Below are 17,899 nucleotides of genomic sequence, written 5' to 3' on the forward strand. Positions count from 1 at the left end.
GAAAAAAAAAAAAAAAAAAAAACCCCCCTAAGAAAATGGGCCGCCTTCTGGATCAGCCGGCTTGGCCCGAAGCAATCTTAGTCCAAATCCAATTGGTAGTTACACGAGCATCAAGGACACACCATGTGAGATCTATAGCTCGCTGTTAGTCACCTGTGTGTGAAGGAATGAGGCCCCGCAGGTTCCTTCTAAGTCAAAAACTTTCGCGCTCGAAAACGCAACGAACTTACCAATCCCCAAACCCATTTTCCGTCAACAATCCAAAACCCTAACTACATATCCACGCATTTCGAATCCAAAATTTCATCAAGGAATCAGTATTTGTTTCGCATGTGCTGTGAATTCGCATTCTTGGCGAACACGAACAAGTCCCACGGCAAGTAAGAAAACAAAACCCTAATTTTTCGGGAAAATCGAAATGGATGCCAAGGATATTTTGGGCTTGCCCAAAACCACGCATCCCTTATCCCAGGAGAAGAAATCTCGGCCCCCGAAGGAATCTCAGCGAAAACCAGATGGCATTTCGCGCGAGGTAGGTTTGTGTGTTTAGGGTTTGTCGAATTCCGCTTAAATTTAACTAATTTCGATCATAATGCATGCTTTTTTTTTCCTCAAACTTTGGGTTCACGGTCTTGAATGATTACAGTTTGAACTGATAATGTGTTTTGGGCATGTGGAATTGTAGGTGTATGCGCTTACAGGTGGTGTGCCACCTCTTATGCCTGCAGTGGAGACATCGCAGCTGAAAAAACGGCCACCAACCGATGAGAAGGTTATTTAGTTCATCATTAGTTTATGTACTCACACTTTTAGGATCACCAAAAGTGTAAAAGATGGTGGATTTATAGACAGGAGACTATGGAATATATGACTGTGTTAGGTTTGAATTGCTTGTAGGTGTAGCCGATTTCAGATTTTATTTAGTGTGATTTTTTATCCTATGTTTCTCTTCCACAATCAATAATGAGAAGTCTTGTCATAATGTTTTCAGATCACTTGGCAATGGCTTCCCTTTACAAGTTCTGCTCGGAAAGATAATTTACAACTTTACCACTGGGTAAGTTTTTGTACCTTATGTAACGTGCCTCCAAACTCTGCGTTTGTTTGTTTTCAGTTGGGCTCTGAATATGTCTTTTTTCTTCTTGTACTCTGCAGGTTAGAGTTGTAAATGGTGTCCCACCTACAGGTGACTACTCCTTTGCCAAGTATAACAAGGTATGCACAAGTATCCTTAACTGTGCTGGGAAAGGATTGTCCCTCTTCTTATGGACATAGAATTTTTCTTTGTTTCATACTGTAAGTGAATGCTTATTTTTAATTATTATTTGTTTTTGTCAAATTCTGTGCAGTCTGTGGAAGTTGTCAAATACACAGATGAGGAGTATGAGAAGTATTTGACTGATCCTGTAGGTATCAAATCTAGATTTTGTTTGACATGTTTTTCGTTGTGCGTCATTGCATCATGAATTCAGTGCCTCATTCTCTGTTAATATATTTTGTCTTCATTAGATTTGGACAAAGGAGGAGACGGATCAATTGTTTGACATGTGTCAGCGGTTTGATCTCCGCTTCATTGTGATAGCAGACAGGTTCCCGTCATCTCGTACTGTGGAGGAATTGAAGGATCGCTATTACAGTGGTATTTATCTGTCCGTTTGCTTGACTAGAATGTTGTTGCTCACTGTTTGGTTCACTTTAATGATGTTCTTATTATGCTTTTCTATGCTTGGATTTTTGACTGATTCACTGTCTGAGGAAGATTATTGAACTTGGTTTTTGATGATGATGATTACCCCACTATTTGTTGTAGTATCTCGAGCTATATTAATGGCTAGAGTGGCATCCCCTGCAGATGTTTCAGGGCATCCTATTGTTAAGGTGTGTAGCTTTATCAACTGAAATTTTAGGTGAATATTCATTCCTTTTGGTTTGCGGAAACAATCTATCTGGGAATGGCGTCATGGCTGCGTATGCCTTAACCTCTGTAGACCCCGCATTGGCAGCACACTTGTTGACTGGCCTGCCCCTTTTATTAGTTCATTGTTTTTCTTAAGTACCAGCATGTTTATGCTACGCATGTTACATCACATTATTGCCCTGTTTTGGGTTTTTCTTATTTTCTCTTGGTTTAGGAACCTTATAAAGTTGCACAAGAGAGAGAGCGCAAGCGAGCACTATCCATGGTCCTCTCTCAAACAAAGCACCAAGAGAGAAAAGATGCTGAGGTTTAAATTTCATCTTTGAATCTTTTAGTGATTGAATCTTATCTGTGGCCCTCTGACATTAATTTGAAGTTTGATTTTTCAAATGGATATATAATCATTAACTTGTTTGATCCATTTTACATTTTCTTAGGTTCTTGCTGAAGCCAAAAGAATAGCTGAGGCACGCATGGTTGCTAGGGTAAGTTTACAGTTAAATGTGCTAGTATGCTTTATTTTAATTTTATGGTGAGTTCATAATCATTTAGGAAACTATAGTTTCTAGAGGCTCCTAGAGCGTGAGGAGCATGAAGCACGGTGCTTTTCCAAAGTATCATGCTCCATATTACACCATAACTATTCTTTTTCTTTTGGTTTTGGATTTTCCTCTTTTCTTTTTGAATTTTGCATTGAAATTTTTTCAATTTTCGTTTAGTTCTAGCATAATTTGTATGAATGTTGTAAAATCAAAATTTGATTCTCTAAGCAATAATAATTATCATTTGTTAACATTAATTAATATGGAAGGATTGAGTTGTGGCTGGAATTTGTTAGCTAACTGTTTAACGTATTTAAAGATTTTTAAAGCTTTTTACAGATAGATACATTTTATGTTATTTAGAATTAGATTCTAAGTGATATCAAGATATTTATTTTCACATGGGATTTGTACACTGTTTTCTGAATTTTGTTTCTTGAACTTAACAGGTTTTCCAGTATCCATTTAATAATCCTTATTACTATTTACTTAAGTTCGTAAAAATATCTCTTAGCGGATTTCAACTTGTGGGAGGCTTATAGGAATCCTATTGTGCCAATTTACTCGTGGTATAAAGTCAGAATGAGCAATATTTGCATGCCTCTGAGTATTGTGCATATTGATATACTTGGTTTTTCTGCCTTTCAGAGTGCTAAAGAGTTGGAGTTGCCTGTCACATTGAATGATGGCCTTGAAAATAATGAGAGGGCTCTCGTTCCTGGTGAGACTGTATCACCTTCATCCAACTCTCAGTTCCCCTCTGGAACAGTTGCACCTTCAACTTTGATGGCAGAGAATGCCTCTACTTTAGGTTCTCTCAAAATGGTATGTTTAACTGACTTACCAAATTTCGTTCTATCTCCTTCCTGCTCTTGTGAAAGTTACTGCATGAAATTTTCTTTTTTCTGTCTTTTGCTTGTAAGCATTTTCTCTCGAAGGAAAATTGTGAACTGCTTCTTGACTCACTCCAAAATATGACTACTCCTATGGTTATTTAGATAAATTTTTCGTAGAGTCTTTGAAATATGCAAGCACAATATCCACTCTTGAGTGTATTGTCTGACTGATTTAGAAAATTTTCAGCTCCGGGTGTATCTTAGAACATATGCGCTTGACCAAATGATCCAAGCCGCAAGCTCGTCTGCTGGACTTCGGACTATCAAGCGGGTTGAGCAAAGTTTGCAAGAACTTGGGGTCTGTATTAGTACTTGAACTAATGGTTTAATGTAGATGCTTATTTCATTGCCCCCACTTGGTAGTATATTTTTATCTTGTGTTGCTGTTTTTCAGATTCATTATATGCTACCATGTATGTTCCCTGATGTTCAAAAATTAGCTTTCAATTTTTCTTACCTTATCATGCTAGATGCTAAATCACTAGTAAATTCAGTTTCTGTGAAATGTGTCCCTATCACAAATCTTGCTCCTTATTAGAAATCTGGATGAATTTCTAGATAATTATTTTTGGTTGTAAATTTTTTTAGAATTATCATTGAAGACATGCTTTGCAGTTTTGGTGATTGTGCTTAGTGTATTAAATTTTATTGGAAGGTTAGATATCCTTGTTTGCTCATTTATAGTAGTATTTTTTAGTGCTTCTTAGTTAAGTTCAACTGGATCTTTTGGTTCGTGATAGGGTCTTTGGTGTTTGTGCGTAGATATCATTGTTTGCTCATTTTTAGCTTTTTTCAAAAGTTTTTCTTAACTAAGCTCAACTGGATCTTTTGGTTCTCATTAATCATGGATATTGACACGTACTGATTTATATTCAGAGTATCAAATCATTTGAATGTCTTTATACGAAGAAAAGAGTTTAAGGTTTGGATTTATCTTTACAGGTTAATTTAAAGCCAAGAGTTCCAACTAAAGCTGTTTGTTCACATCATCTTGAATTAAGAAAAGAAATACTGACGCTACTGAATCTTCAGAAACAGGTATTGCTCAGCTATGATTTTTTTCCTTTTGAATTACTGTTCTTATTCAATTGTAATTTAGAGTGTATCAATATCCCCTTCCACGTGTATCGTTGATATATGGGTGTATCTCTAAATGTTGCGGTCCGTTTTCTAATTTCCATCATTAAGCTGCTTTATGGTCTCTTATGTACTGCCTTTTGAATAAATTTGAGCAACTGTGGGATTATTCGTCTGTTGTAACTTCATTTCTGTTTACTTGCAAACCATTGGTTGTTAAACTGCAGTTGAAAATTAAAGAGTGCATCTTTCTTCAGATATCTATTTAGATGACATAAGTAAAACTTTTGGTTGTCAGTTACAATATAAGGAGGCAGAAGGCTCATCTTATCGTGATAGTCCATACGAAACCCCAGGCACACCCAAGGTCTGTTTTCTCCCTTGTGGTAGGCCTGTACTTCAAACAATGAGATTTTTCTGATACTACTAACAAGTATTCATATTGTGGTGATCAGGATCGCACATTTGTTCCGGACTCGATGAGTTTCGGTGGTGATGTATTAGGTGATAATATAGGCAATTATATCTACTCCTGCATTGTGTGCCTATTAATTTGCTTTTCTGCTTTTTTTAATTTGTTGAGTCAATTTCGAGTACTTTTTAACTCATGTATATACATTGAATGTCAGGGGAAAGAGTTGTTAAACGAGACCAGAAACGAAAGGTACATACCAATTCCTGTAATTTTTTTTTCGTCCACCTTTCCTCTTACATACCAATTCATGTATATGCATTGAATGTGATATAGATTATTTACTATTGTGTCTCTCAAGGCCCCTGGCAGGGCAGAAGCTCCTTCATCACCTGCGCAGTCTAAAAGGCCTAGAAAGTTAAAGGCATCGGATCTGTAGCTCCAGAACAGAGTAAACAAATCAGCTCTGAGTTGACCCGGAATGCAGAATGCATATTTAAATTGGTGTAGCTTGTCCGACACAAAGCCATTATATTGAAGTTTCAAATGTAGGAGCAATCAAAATAGGAGAATATGTTGTCTTTTCTATCTTTAATGTCATTGGTAGTTAGCAGTGATTAGCGATGCAGATCCACAGATTCCTCTATGATGGACTTAACCAGTAAGTAGTTCCGTGTTGCTTAAAGGCACTGAATGATGTGCTTGGCATAAGTGGAAGCACCAATTTCTGTCTGCCTCGAGGAAACATCAGGTTTTGCACAATAGATAGAATTATGGACGCTTATCACATTGGGCAGCTGATCTCAGAAGGTTTTGCACTCTCTCCCCTGGGATGTGGGGCGGTGGTTGAAGGATAGGATTAGGTTAAAACTATGTGAAATGCTAATTAAACAATGCTATATTTATGTAAATACATTATGTACTCAATTAGAATTTCAGTATTAGACTTGTACTATTTAGCTCATCGAGGGTAATTGTCTGTGTTGCCGCTGTGAAGTTTTACATTGAAACGACTAGTACAGTGACTAGATTCTCATTCTTATCTTTTTTGACAAGGATTCTCATTCTTATCTTTGGCCAAAGAAGTATGAGTTTACTGTTTTTGTCGGTGACAGTTATTTGGAAGTAAATCCATTAACTATATAAATCAGGGTATCCCACTACCCATATGAAATGATGGATGGAAAGGACAAATGCCTACAAAATATCCACTGCTCCTTGTGGTCCAAAATTTAGTGAAGTACAATGTAGAGACGACCCTTTTTTAGGGTCGAAAATGTACCGACGACCTTACCTTTCGGTGAAATGAATCAAAATCCAAATATCTTAAGCAGCTGAAACTAAAAAGGAATCAAAATCCAAATATCTTAATCAGCTGAAACTAAAAAGGAAGAAGAAAAGAAAAAGAAAAAGAAATTATTGTTTGTGGTGGTTTCTGATTCCTAGATGCAAGCCCTTATTGTCACGGGCTCCTCCTGCGTTCTTCACAATTTCCCTAACAACAACAATGCCAAGTGCAAACATGTTTTACCTGCTACTATCAGGCCTTCCTGCAATTTGAGAAATCAAAACACTACCAGAAGAAGCAGCCTTGGAACCACTTGGCCTTCCATCTCATTTGCAATTTTCGGGTCAGGTTTTTTCTTGGGTCCTTTGATCGATGGACTCCATTCAAGGGTAGAGCTTGTGGCATACCAAAACGGGTCTATCAATATTGGTCCTCTTCACACAAACATCTGGGTAAACTCAATAATTTCTCTCATTTTGGGAATTTTTTCTGTAAAAAATTAGTGACCATAGCTGTTGATTGATTCCATTTAATGTTGTTAGGTTCCTGTTCTGCTGGGTCTGTTCTACTGCACTGTTGGGTTGCTTCAACTCTTCTTGGATGAGAATGAGAGGGCCCCTTTAAACAGTCCAGAGGCCAACCAACAGAAAACGATTGCTTCTTTTCTGTGAGCATATATGTTTTGTGTTTCAAGCTCAATTTTCTCAATTGTTGCAATGCAATTATGTGGTTTTTAAGTTATGAGCATGTGTTGTTGCCTGTGATGTAACAAAGGACATTGTTGTTCTACGCAGAGCACTTGTGCTATTTATAGAGTTGAGCGCTGAACTCTACAAAGCCGGAACCGCAGATAATATTGAAGCTTACATACTATTTGCAGCGGCAGAGTTCATATGGTTTTCCGTGGACAGGACATGGTTCGGCTTCCATCTCGCAAGCATCATCGGAATTGCCTGCCCGCTGGCTGAGATTCCATTAATGAAGTAATGGTTTTCTTCTTTCTTTCTTCCTTCCTCTTTCTCCTGATATTATTCAGATATTATTTTATATGTTGATAAAACTAAACTCTTTGATGCTCACATTCAGGTTTTTCCACCTTTGGTATTATCCACAAGCAAATGTTGAAATATTTGGGCAGGTGGGTAATTGAAAACCAACCCAACTGAAGGGATTCTACTTGCAGTTGCAGAGGCCTAACCCAACCCTCATTTTTCTGATACATTGAGCTGCTGTCGTTTGCAGGGACTAGTTAGTTGGACACTCACTTGCTACTTTGTTTACACTCTGTTTTTGATCAATTTTTCACGTTGGCTGAAGTCGGTGATCACTGCTGTCGCTGATACGGAGGACAAGTCGGCTTAGTCATATTCAGTCGTTGGTCAAGACTTCCTCATATCTCAAGCCGATACGATAAACAACTCAAGACAACTTTAGCTTTTCATGTACTTATTATTGGTTTCAGACGTAGTATTCTGTACATATTTTCTTTTTCAATATTCCATTTTCTACTAATATGCACAAGTTAATAGAACTTCCCCGCAAAAGTATTTACAACTTGCAAGAACAAAGTTGGAGTTCATTAAGTGCCAGACCAATCGAATGTTTGATACGGCTGATTGCACAAAATTCATTTTTGCTAAAGAAACAGAAACTTATTCATAAACATACACGAATTCAAAGTTGATGGACCAATCAACTATCCATTATGAATTAGAGGAGTCCTATACAATTATACATCAAAAGCTGAGCACAATGTGTTGAATCTTGATGAGCAACAACATGGAAATACAAGGCAGAGAGAGAACATCACTATTCAGAAAGCTACCCAGTGAACACAACATTGACAATATCTGGGAACTTCTCCTTAATGGCTGCTTTGATTCCTGATCCAATGGAGTCAGGCCCCACATAGTTTACATGGCAATCCCCACCTTCAACAGATAACACTTCCACACTTCCACCAAAGTTCTTTATGGCTGGTCTCAATATGTCAAGATGGCCATTCACTGCCTGCATTTCCAAATTTTGGCACACCATCAAAAGTCAAAACTTGGCACCATGCATGATGAATGCTGAATGAATTGTTTGAGCACTTTAGCTCCAATTCATAATCCATTTACCATTTTCCATTTACTCAACATCTATCGTTCATGAGATTTGAACTCACGAACTTCTCCGAAAATGTGGAAACTGGGTGCCACTAGACGGAATGGTCATTGGCTCCATTTTATTGTTATTACATGCATTCGTTTTCGAGTATCAAAATTAAGATAATGCAAATGCAATCCATCAAACACCCTCACCTCAACAGTGGTCTCTTTGTTTTCTTCATCATAGACTTGTTGAATATCCTTGAGCGCATCTCCAAACTTTTCTTTAAGCACTCTTTCAATTCCCATTTTCATGGTGGTGGTTGAGCTAGGGCAGCTCCCACAAGCCCCTGTTTATCATTTCAATTCTTCAAGAAAATGGAATTTCAATTGCCTAATTGCAAAACAAAACATTGATTCTAACTAATTACCACTGTTTCACAATCAAATTATATGTTGACAATGAGTAAATCATTCAAATTCACAAAACCCAAAATTCCTGACAGAAAAAAGAAACCATATTTCAAATGAAAAACAGAGACAGAAAAAAGCGATTAGCCAAACCCACCTTGGAGCTTGAGTGAAACGACGCCGTCCTCAACGGACACAACGTCGACGTTACCGCCATCAGCGATGAGATAGGGGCGGACGTCCTCAAGAACCAAGTCGACGTTAGGAACGGTGAGCTCGTACTTCTTGGCGGAGTAGAGTCCAGGTGAAGGAGACTCAGCGGCTGCGCTCGGGTTCGAAGCTCTAATCGCGCTTTTCACAAAGATCGATCCTTGAGAGGTTAACCGGTGCCGTTGTACAAATACAGATTGTGGGTATTGGTGGGACGTGGCTGGAATTTTTGAAAATGGCGTTGCGGTTTTGGGCAACCCGGTGGCTGTGAGAGACGCCATGATTGAATGAAGCAAAGACCGTGCAAGTGTCTATTTCTGGAAGATGCGGGTGGGTTGAGTTTATGATTTCGAAAAGCTTAGGGGTGCTTTTGTGAGTCCCACAAAGTAACCTATAATGTGTGTGAGTTTAGTATACTATCGCCTCTCTCAATAGGAAAGGTCTTCAAAAAATATTTGATACATGTCAATAGAGGCGAGCCTATTAAGGCGCAAGAAGGTGCACCTCCTCTTGCCGGAAAAACCATTGTAGGTGCTTCAAATTGCTCATTTGCTCAAATGGTGTAAAGATTTCCTTATTTCAATTTTCAACATCTAAGTAAATGTCTTTGTCTGTTACTTTAATTTATTTTTATATTACTCCATTTACTTAAGTTTACAATGTAAATAAGAAAGTACCCTCCATTTGGATTCAAATAAAAATACTAAAAAATCAAATTCCCACCAAATCAAAATATGAAAAATCGGTTTTAGTGCAAAAATACGATTTAGGCTAAAAATGATGGCTCATTAAGTCAATATATACTTCATACTAAAATCCCATAAAATCAAGTTTTCTTATTTGATGTGTAAGGAATAAAAGCCGTCAAAAATTATCTTGAGAAAATGATTATTCCGAAAAACCATTTTTCATACTTAGTCAATTTTGCACATCTGCTAAAAAATTTATGGGTCCACCAGTGCATGTCAATGGTTATAACTATAGTTACACAAATATAAAATTTTTGTTCACAACTTTAACTCAATGTGTATCATTACCACTATTCTCAACTCTTGACACGTGTTCACGAGTATAACTATAATTACACAAATACAAAATAATTAATTAATTATAATTATGCCAATAGATATATATATCAAATGTTGAAGTCGACCTCAAACATAAGCCTTGTTACAATGGGTCATCAAAATTGCATAAATGTCTCAACTCAATTAAAATTTTATTACAATGTAATATTTATAGTCTAGTTTCTTACATTGCAAAGTACTAAAAAAAATTCTTATGTTGCAAATAGTATTTAACGTCTGAAATATTGTTATATGTTGTAAAAGGATCACATACGACGGACGGAGTACATGCAACTTTTTAAATTAAAAAAATAGCAGAAGTTCATCATATCTAACACATTGGAACAAAATTTTATTTGAGCTAACACATTACCTCATTAAATTTCTTCAAGTGACACTTCGGCCTAAAGTCTAGACGGCATTAGTAGAATTCTCTATAATAATAAAAAAATTAGTAATAATCTTGGTTTTCGTCTTTTGTATAAGTTTCCCTACATGTTTAAGAAGTTTAAGAAGTTTAATATAAAAAAATCGACTAAATAGCATAATTAATTAATTAGCATTTTGTAATTAAATTTTAATTGACAATGTTTCAATTTTTTTTTCAAAGGGCCAAGCTTTTTTCTGTTTTTTAATAGAGTTAATTAATTAGCTTTTTTTTTTTTTTTTTGGGTTACAAATGCTACTTGAGGGATTATTTTCTTTTTCTTTTTGAAGTTGCATGTACCAATGATTATAGAATACTACGTTAATACGGTCATATGGTACATCTTGTACACGTGTTATAATATAAGTAGATATTTATCGATACCATTTTCTAAAATGAGGAAAATAAATCATGGTGGTCATTCATGTTATAATACGTATACAAGATGTACCACGTGACCATACTGCCGTAGTATTTTATAATTTCTTCATATTATGGCAAAAAAAAATTATATAAAAAGAACTTTCCATGTGGATGTACCAATGAAAGTTAAATTGAAGGAAGCTTCCGACTCTGGCATTGAATGAGAATAAATATTCTAACCACAAAATTTCCTACTCCTAAATCATATTTTAAGAAAAGGATAACTTAAGAGAGTTCGATCACATGTGAGTGGATAACTTCAATTGCTTGACCAACGAATTCCACATCTTTGAATCAGTTTAGGATGTTGCTGTAACATTTGAAGTAACTTTCTTGAACCCGATTTACAATTGAGAAAAGCTTATGAGAAGTTCCCCTATGCGCAGATGTGTGACTTCAACCTCAAATTCATCTGAAACTTGAGTCAAATTTCTAAAAGAGAAAAACTAGGAAATTTCACCAGTGTGTTAATACATGATGTTTGTCTATGATTGCATATGAAACTTATCACGTAACGTACATGCATATAACGGTTGAAACTTTAGTCAGATTTTAAAAAGTGAAAAACTTAAGAGAAACCGCCTATGTGTAAAAACGTGACTTTCAATTATAAAAATATATATGAAACTCACAATGCGACATGCATGCATCTAACGGTTAAAAATCGCTATGAGCAAGCGAGAAATGATGTGCTTAACATTTTCTTTCAAGAAAAAGGAGTGTCGAGAGAGTTAAAACAGAACACCCTCTCTTAATCAGTCTGTCTGAAGGGAAAACCAAAAGCACTCTTCTTTTTTCTGTGTTAAAACAGAGCTACTGTAAATCTTGGTAACAGGGTCTCCCAAAATTACAGGTATGACCGCGTAGATAGGTAGAGAAAGTAGTTATACTACCGAAAGTACCCAGTACCCATTTTAGGGTTTTTGCTATTCAACAACAATGGCAGGCTTGGAGGGCAACGAACACCAGCAGCAGCTCCAATTATTCAGCGTAGGCTCGGCCGTAGAAGTGAGGAGCGACGAGGAAGGGTTCAAAGGCGCCTGGTTCAGAGCCACCATCGTCACAAGTCCCACAAACTTAGCCTCAAAGAAGAGGAAAAGGGCCTTGGTGGAGTACAAGAGCTTGGTCACCGAAGATGGCTCTCAGCAGCTCAAAGAGTACGTTGATTCGGCTTACTTGAGGCCTGTGCCGCCTCCATTGGGTGACCAAAACTTTGAGGAGGGTGACGTGGTCGATGCGGATTATAAAGATGGATGGTGGACTGGAGTTGTAAAAAAGGTTCTTGACAATTCCAAGTACACAGTGGTGTTTGAATTCCCTCCAGATTTGATTGAATTTGAGAGAGAGCGTCTCAGATTGCATCAAGATTGGGATGCTGGCAAATGGGTTCGGCCCAATAAGCAGGTATGCTATCTTGGTGGTGACCTGGGCTTTTTTTTTTCTTTCCCTCTTAAATATTGTTTCTTTCGTTTTTTCTTGGTGGGTTTTTTTTCTTTTCTTTTCTTTTCTTGCGGTTAATTAGTCTCTTAATCATGAGTATTCATGCATGTAAGGAAAGCACATTACTGTGAAGTCCGAAATGGTAATTTTTTCTCTGCAACTAGTGCTACAAATGAATTACAGCTGTAGCTTTGATGGAAGTTATTCTTAGGTTTAATATATTGTTGAATCAGATACTGCATTTTGTGACTGAAATGTAATATGATATTGATGGGTTGTTGATCTGTGTACTGTGTGGAATTAGTGGGTGGTATATGTGGGTTTAATTGATTTTATGAATTATCTTGAAATCTGATCTTTTATGAAATTAAATGGCTCCATTGGATGTTTTATTACCACATGTTCTTCCTAGCGTAATAACATGTTTGAACTTATAAATGTGAAAATTAATGGATCTATTCAAATGCGATTATCCGAATGGAAAGTAACCGCATTGCTCTAGCTTCTTGCTTATTCTATTCAGTTCATTTTTAGGTTTCATAACTCGATTAACAAATAAATGCAATTACTTGGGGGTTGCATAGGCTTTGTGCATTTATGAATTTGTCCTTTTCAGCTAGAATTGAAAATATATGTTATGGTTAATTTTTTTGGGATTCAACTGATCTGATATTTCAATGGAAAGCAAATGGAAGGGTCCATATTCAGCTCGGGATCAGATGTAGAAGTTAGGTTTGACAAAGAAAATTTATTTGATGATTGGTTCCCTGCAATTGTTCTAAAAGAAATCGAGGATAAGACCTTTCTGGTGAAGTATGAGAATTCAGATGCTAGGGTTCAGAAAGATACTGTAGATTTCCATCCTATCCCCCCTCCCCTTTCTCATTATACAAATAGAAGTTATGAGTTGCTCAAAAAGGTAGATGCTTTCTTGATATTTCTTGGCGGGCCGGTGTTTTTCCAATGTTTTAGCTGAGAGGCTGTATACCATCATTTCAAGCACAGGATTTAGGGTAAGGAACTTAGTTTCTCAGACATAAGACCCATTCTGGAATGGAAAGATGGTAAATGAGTTGGTGGATCGAAGTTATCTATTTTTCCGAGTATGAGAGAGAGAGAGAGAGAGAGAGAAAGGGGGGGGGGTCGGGATTGGAGGAGGGGAGGAGAGAAAGGGTGTCTTGGAATACAGTGAGGTTTCATATTTTTTGTAGCATTAGCTGCTTGCTTGAGTTGAAGTTTAGCTAGTGTCGCTTATGGATTATATTTATTTTATTAGTAACTAATCAGACTTCCTTCCAGGAGGTATTGGCCGCTTCAGATTCTCCACAAAATAAAGATCATGTATTGCATGCTCAAAACGATTCCAACCATGTTGAAGTGGCGACTCAACTTGAAAATTTGGGTGCTGTAGAGGATAACCCTGAATCAAAAAATTCAGGGAAGAGTCTTTTGGAGCAGTCAAGTTATCCCCGGAGCATCAAGAGCAAAAAGATGTTAGCCCGTAATGTTACTGCTACAGACTCGGGTCCTTTAAAAAAGTTAAAGGATGACAAAGCTGCAGAGGCCACATCATCCATTACAGCCATTACAGCACGTCAGTTGAGGAAAATGCCTGACAATAAAGAAATGCTCCATGAATTAGCCACAGTGAGTAGAGGAGTTAGAGGAACAAGACGATCAAGAAAACCTGTTGTTAGCCATCAACTTCTTAAAACAGAGAGCTTGCTTGAGGAAAATAATGTTGTGAGTTGAAATGTCTTTTCTTAACGTTTATTTTCTTGTGTCAATCATGTGATGCAATGTGTCATTGATGCCACAATGTTTATTGTTTCCATGAAACCGGTCACACACACATAGCCGGTGCACACGTATTTCTTGTGCCTAAATGATTGGTTACAGTGGTTAGTAGCAGTGCTATGTCTAAAGTACGTAGTAGAAAAAATTGATCTGGAGTAAATGGTGTGTTGTCCTATTTCCCCTTCCTTGACAGGCATTGATAATCTGGTCACTACTTCCTTAATTTTGTTTTCTGTGACCCCGTGTATATGATCAACATATTCGTTATGTGTAGAAGACTAAGGAAGAGAGAGACGGTGAAGTGGATAGCCAATGGGTACATCCTGTAACAAGTAAAGGAAGACGTACAAAGTCTCCATTTGGAAGCCGATTGACCCAAGCAGGTAAATATGTGTACTGCATAGCCAAAAGACAGAAAAAGAAAAAGGTATATATGTTCATCAGTAGACCCTGCACTGGTTGGGTTTCTTGTTTGAAAGAAATTTTGTTCTTTATGCTTTTCAGGGTATATCTGTGCACTGCCTAGCCAAAAGAGAGAAAAAGAAAAGGGTATATATGTTCGTCAATAGACCCTGCGCTGATTAGGTTTCTTATTTGAGAGACATTTGGTTCTTAATAATTTGCAGGTAAGGAAGAGTACGCAAGTGTCAATTCTGCTGGAAAAATAATTCAGAAGGAGGGGATAAGTAAGGAAGCTGAAGTGCCTCTCACTGTCAGGTCAAAAGCTAAGGAAAAGGATGGTTCACTGGCTGAAAATCCATGCCAGCTTCCTAATGATCCTGCACAAGAAAAGAGCATGGTAGGCAATATGCTAAAAAAAGGGACCCATAACCAGAGGAGTAATAAATAATTTTAAATTAAACTGCTTAGTGGGTTCTCCCAGTCCCAGAGAGAGCTAGAACTATGCTGTTCTCTAAGGAAAGAAAAAAAATGGAATTCGTTTGGATCATTTGAGAAGTGATTAGCCATGTCACTTCTTGTAGGCAAAGTAGATTGTTGTTTGGGTGTTAGTCGTCCTGAGCCAGAATTTGATTTCAAATCGCAAATTACTAAAGAGAAAAATATATAAATCATGTAAAATAAAAAACGAAAGAAGTGTAAAGTTTCTATTTAATTATTTATCTATTCTATGGACTAGGCCCTTTTATTCAAGTATGTCGAAAAGTAGGAACATGAAACATTAGGGATTTAAGCTATCAACAATGACAACATTGGATATTATCTAAAATAAGCTATTAACACTCAGGTTATGTCAGCTGAACTTGGCAGTGATTCAATTTTCGCTAACCTGCTCCGTAGCCTGGTTCTTTTTCCAGACATGGTATAATCATGGAGTGAGAGGTCCACAGTAAAAATTATATTTTATGTACTTATGTTTGTTTTTCTACTCAATGCTTTTGCCTATGGATGTTTATCTGTATTTGAGCAGGAGTTTAAGCAGCAACCAGCTGGCGGAAGTACTCATAAAAGAAAGAGGGGCAGACCTCGAAAATTAGTGGTTGTAGGCCCCCAAGCTTCAGAGGGAGGTAAAAGGCCTTCAAAGTAAAATCATCTTTTGATATTTTAGATTCAGTAAAAGTACATTTTAAGCCCTCTAGTTTGCTAAGTTTTAGATTGAACAATCTCAATGGTGCACTTCTCAAGGTATTTCAGTTTGGTCCCTTTAGTTCTAATTGGAACAATGTGAACTATCTAATTTTCTTATTTGTGTCAATTTGGTCCCTCTAGTTACCGTTTGACTGTTAATTGACATTGTTCAAATTGAAGCTATTAGCAACCTATAGGGGGTAACACGTGTACTTTGGCCAACTTATCTCAAAAGAAAAGATCTGTTACTTTGGGCAATGAATTTTTTGTTAAACATCTATGCTTTTGGATTGTAGTCAAGGGGCAGAATGGATTGGGAAAAGTTGCCGATGGAAATGTTGCAGAAGATCAGACGCTTGAGGAAGTTGCTTTGCATGTGCTCAGAGGGATGGACTCTACAGGTTTGAGATTGTGCAACTTGGTTTAATTTTTCAGCCTATCAGTGAGGAACTCTTAACTTTATCAGTGATTATAACAAAGCAGCACAATTAGACTGTTCCCGAGGATAAACTGAGAATGTTGTAAAAGTGGTGGGTACACAACATGAGAAGCATTCATAGAAGAGAGGAAGGACATGAAGCAAACAATACTTCTGAAAAGTTATGGGAAACACGAAAATTTGAAAAGAATTAACTATTTTCACCATTTGCACACAATTAGATTGTTCCAAAAGGTGGTCTAGCTAAACACTTCCTGTCTAACAACTCTTCTCAAAGAAAAAAAATTAGAGTCAAAGGGAGTATTTCTTAGCTTTCGATTGACCTTATGTTTTCTGGAACTCGAATCATATCTGGAATTTTTGTAGATTCACAAGATGCTTCTAGAAGAAAAACAGCTGAGTTTCCTGGAACAAGGTGCATGACAAATGAACCTGCAAGGACCTGTGTTGGAGCAGATGATGATGACAGACCTCTATCCATGTGGTTTGGAGGGATGCAGCATCCTGCAAGCGCGGGTGAATCAAGTAAGCTACTTCCTATATTAATTTTTTTCCCTGTGGAAGTAGTTAATTTGACTGTATCTGTTTTCTTTATAGGATCATCCCCTGATGGGAATGTTAGAGAACCAGTTGAGGTAGCAAGGAGGGAATCTCTTGCAGTTGATGCAGTCAGTGGCAGTGGGCAAGATGAGAAAGGAGGCTTGCCTTTTGTTAAAAGCTCTCCTGTGTGGAAGGCAATTGAAACATTAGAAGTATTCAGAATGATACCACAAAGTCCGCACTTCCGTCCTTTGGGTCAATGCAAAGAAGAATATCGTGAGGGATCAGCAATTGGCAATATGATAACCTTTTCCAGACTGGCGGAGAAAATATCCAGGCTGCACTTTGATGAGCCCAAAGATGTTTTCAATAGCATTTTAGAGAGTCTTCTTGACCTGGAAAAGTATGGATTTAATGTAACAGTTCTACGTGAGCGCGTGAATCTTTTATTGTCTGTTAAAGAGAGGCAAGGGCAGTTTCAGGTCGAGTCAAAAGATGCTGAAAGTAAGATCAGGGAGCATTCTCATGAAAAGATAAAGCTTGTAGAAGAGGCCGACTGTATTGCGAAGAAAATAATTGAGTTAGAGGAGAAACATGCATCAGTGAAGTTACAAGTGGGGGCGAAAGATCTTGAGATTGCTAGATTGCAAAAGCTTGTGGATGCCATGAGTGAAACCATTCAGAGTGCTCGGTCGGATTTTGAAAAGCTAGCTTCAGCTCCCTTGAAATAGGCCTTTGTTTAACACCCCTGAAGGGTGGCGCACAGCGTATAATGAAAGTTGTAACAATTTGTTCTTCTTAGTAGGGATGTCAAATCTTAGGCATCAGTTTGGTGTTCCTAGTACTAATTTTCAATTTTTAGTAGCTAGTCTTCACTACTTGATTGTTTCCTGAACTCTGTTGGTTTTCTTCCTTCTGCACTTTGATTTTCATTTGTCATTGTCAAATATTTTCTTGGGAGTCTGGGAGGATAAGAGCAAATTTGCCCAATCATATCATTAGCCTGTTAACAAAATAGAAATATAAAAGTTCTTTTCCTTTCTTCTTCTCAGACCAAATAAAACACTCCTTTTGTATATCTCTTTTCTGGGAGTCCACTAAAGGCTCATGGAGCTCATTAATTCGACTTTATAGCTTAAGGTATTTTATGATCTTGCTCAAGCATTGGAATTATGGTACTTAGAGATGCAGTTTTCATTTACTGTCATTTGATTGAGGCTTATGCACAACTATTTCGAACTCTCGTGTAATCGCTATGTAAATTTTCTTTCTTTATTTGATGGCCGTAGCAATTCCATTAGTGAAGGGGCAATAGAGAATGTACAACGAGATGAA

The 17,899-nt window shown here is 37.3% G+C and overlaps 4 protein-coding genes across 9 annotated transcripts; 3 read left to right on the forward strand and 1 right to left on the reverse strand.

Annotated features, from left to right (window-relative positions):
- Nucleotides 1-154: 154 nt before the first annotated feature.
- LOC117621123 (SWR1-complex protein 4) lies at nucleotides 155-5,522 on the forward strand. 2 transcript variants are annotated; one of them, XM_034351427.1, is made up of 16 exons: nucleotides 155-532; nucleotides 686-772; nucleotides 992-1,057; nucleotides 1,156-1,215; nucleotides 1,350-1,406; nucleotides 1,510-1,639; nucleotides 1,811-1,878; nucleotides 2,133-2,225; nucleotides 2,356-2,403; nucleotides 3,109-3,285; nucleotides 3,544-3,654; nucleotides 4,299-4,394; nucleotides 4,732-4,800; nucleotides 4,889-4,937; nucleotides 5,063-5,097; nucleotides 5,207-5,522. In XM_034351427.1, exons 1-16 carry the CDS (start codon nucleotides 419-421, stop codon nucleotides 5,282-5,284), a joined length of 1,338 nt encoding a protein of 445 aa, XP_034207318.1. In that variant the 5' UTR covers nucleotides 155-418; the 3' UTR covers nucleotides 5,285-5,522. The 2 variants fall into 2 exon arrangements, with proteins under 2 accessions (XP_034207318.1, XP_034207319.1); XM_034351428.1 differs by lacking the exons at nucleotides 4,732-4,800; nucleotides 4,889-4,937.
- Nucleotides 5,523-6,064: 542 nt separating this feature from the next.
- On the forward strand, nucleotides 6,065-7,659 carry LOC117621124. Its single transcript, XM_034351429.1, has 5 exons — nucleotides 6,065-6,585; nucleotides 6,676-6,800; nucleotides 6,928-7,116; nucleotides 7,220-7,271; nucleotides 7,376-7,659. The coding sequence occupies exons 1-5, from the start codon at nucleotides 6,292-6,294 to the stop codon at nucleotides 7,493-7,495; spliced, it is 780 nt and encodes a 259-aa protein (XP_034207320.1). The 5' UTR covers nucleotides 6,065-6,291; the 3' UTR covers nucleotides 7,496-7,659.
- A 126-nt stretch (nucleotides 7,660-7,785) lies between these two features.
- LOC117621125 (nifU-like protein 1, chloroplastic) lies at nucleotides 7,786-9,213 on the reverse strand. Its single transcript, XM_034351431.1, has 3 exons — nucleotides 8,792-9,213; nucleotides 8,437-8,573; nucleotides 7,786-8,143 (listed from the first exon to the last, which is right to left on the reverse strand). The coding sequence occupies exons 1-3, from the start codon at nucleotides 9,123-9,125 to the stop codon at nucleotides 7,955-7,957; spliced, it is 660 nt and encodes a 219-aa protein (XP_034207322.1). The 5' UTR covers nucleotides 9,126-9,213; the 3' UTR covers nucleotides 7,786-7,954.
- A 2,308-nt stretch (nucleotides 9,214-11,521) lies between these two features.
- LOC117621225 (DUF724 domain-containing protein 6-like) lies at nucleotides 11,522-17,606 on the forward strand. Of its 5 annotated transcripts, none has more exons than XM_034351574.1 (10): nucleotides 11,522-12,165; nucleotides 13,501-13,944; nucleotides 14,273-14,381; nucleotides 14,503-14,547; nucleotides 14,625-14,797; nucleotides 15,245-15,319; nucleotides 15,428-15,524; nucleotides 15,882-15,986; nucleotides 16,391-16,549; nucleotides 16,622-17,606. In XM_034351574.1, the coding sequence occupies exons 1-10, from the start codon at nucleotides 11,701-11,703 to the stop codon at nucleotides 17,293-17,295; spliced, it is 2,346 nt and encodes a 781-aa protein (XP_034207465.1). In that variant the 5' UTR covers nucleotides 11,522-11,700; the 3' UTR covers nucleotides 17,296-17,606. The 5 variants fall into 5 exon arrangements, with proteins under 5 accessions (XP_034207465.1, XP_034207466.1, XP_034207468.1 ...); XM_034351575.1 differs by having other exon boundaries at nucleotides 14,276-14,381; XM_034351577.1 differs by lacking the exon at nucleotides 15,245-15,319.
- The last annotated feature ends 293 nt before the right edge of the window (nucleotides 17,607-17,899 follow it).

Source organism: Prunus dulcis, chromosome 3 (assembly GCF_902201215.1).
Source record: "Prunus dulcis chromosome 3, ALMONDv2, whole genome shotgun sequence".
In the NCBI taxonomy this organism is placed as follows: Eukaryota; Viridiplantae; Streptophyta; class Magnoliopsida; order Rosales; family Rosaceae; genus Prunus; species Prunus dulcis.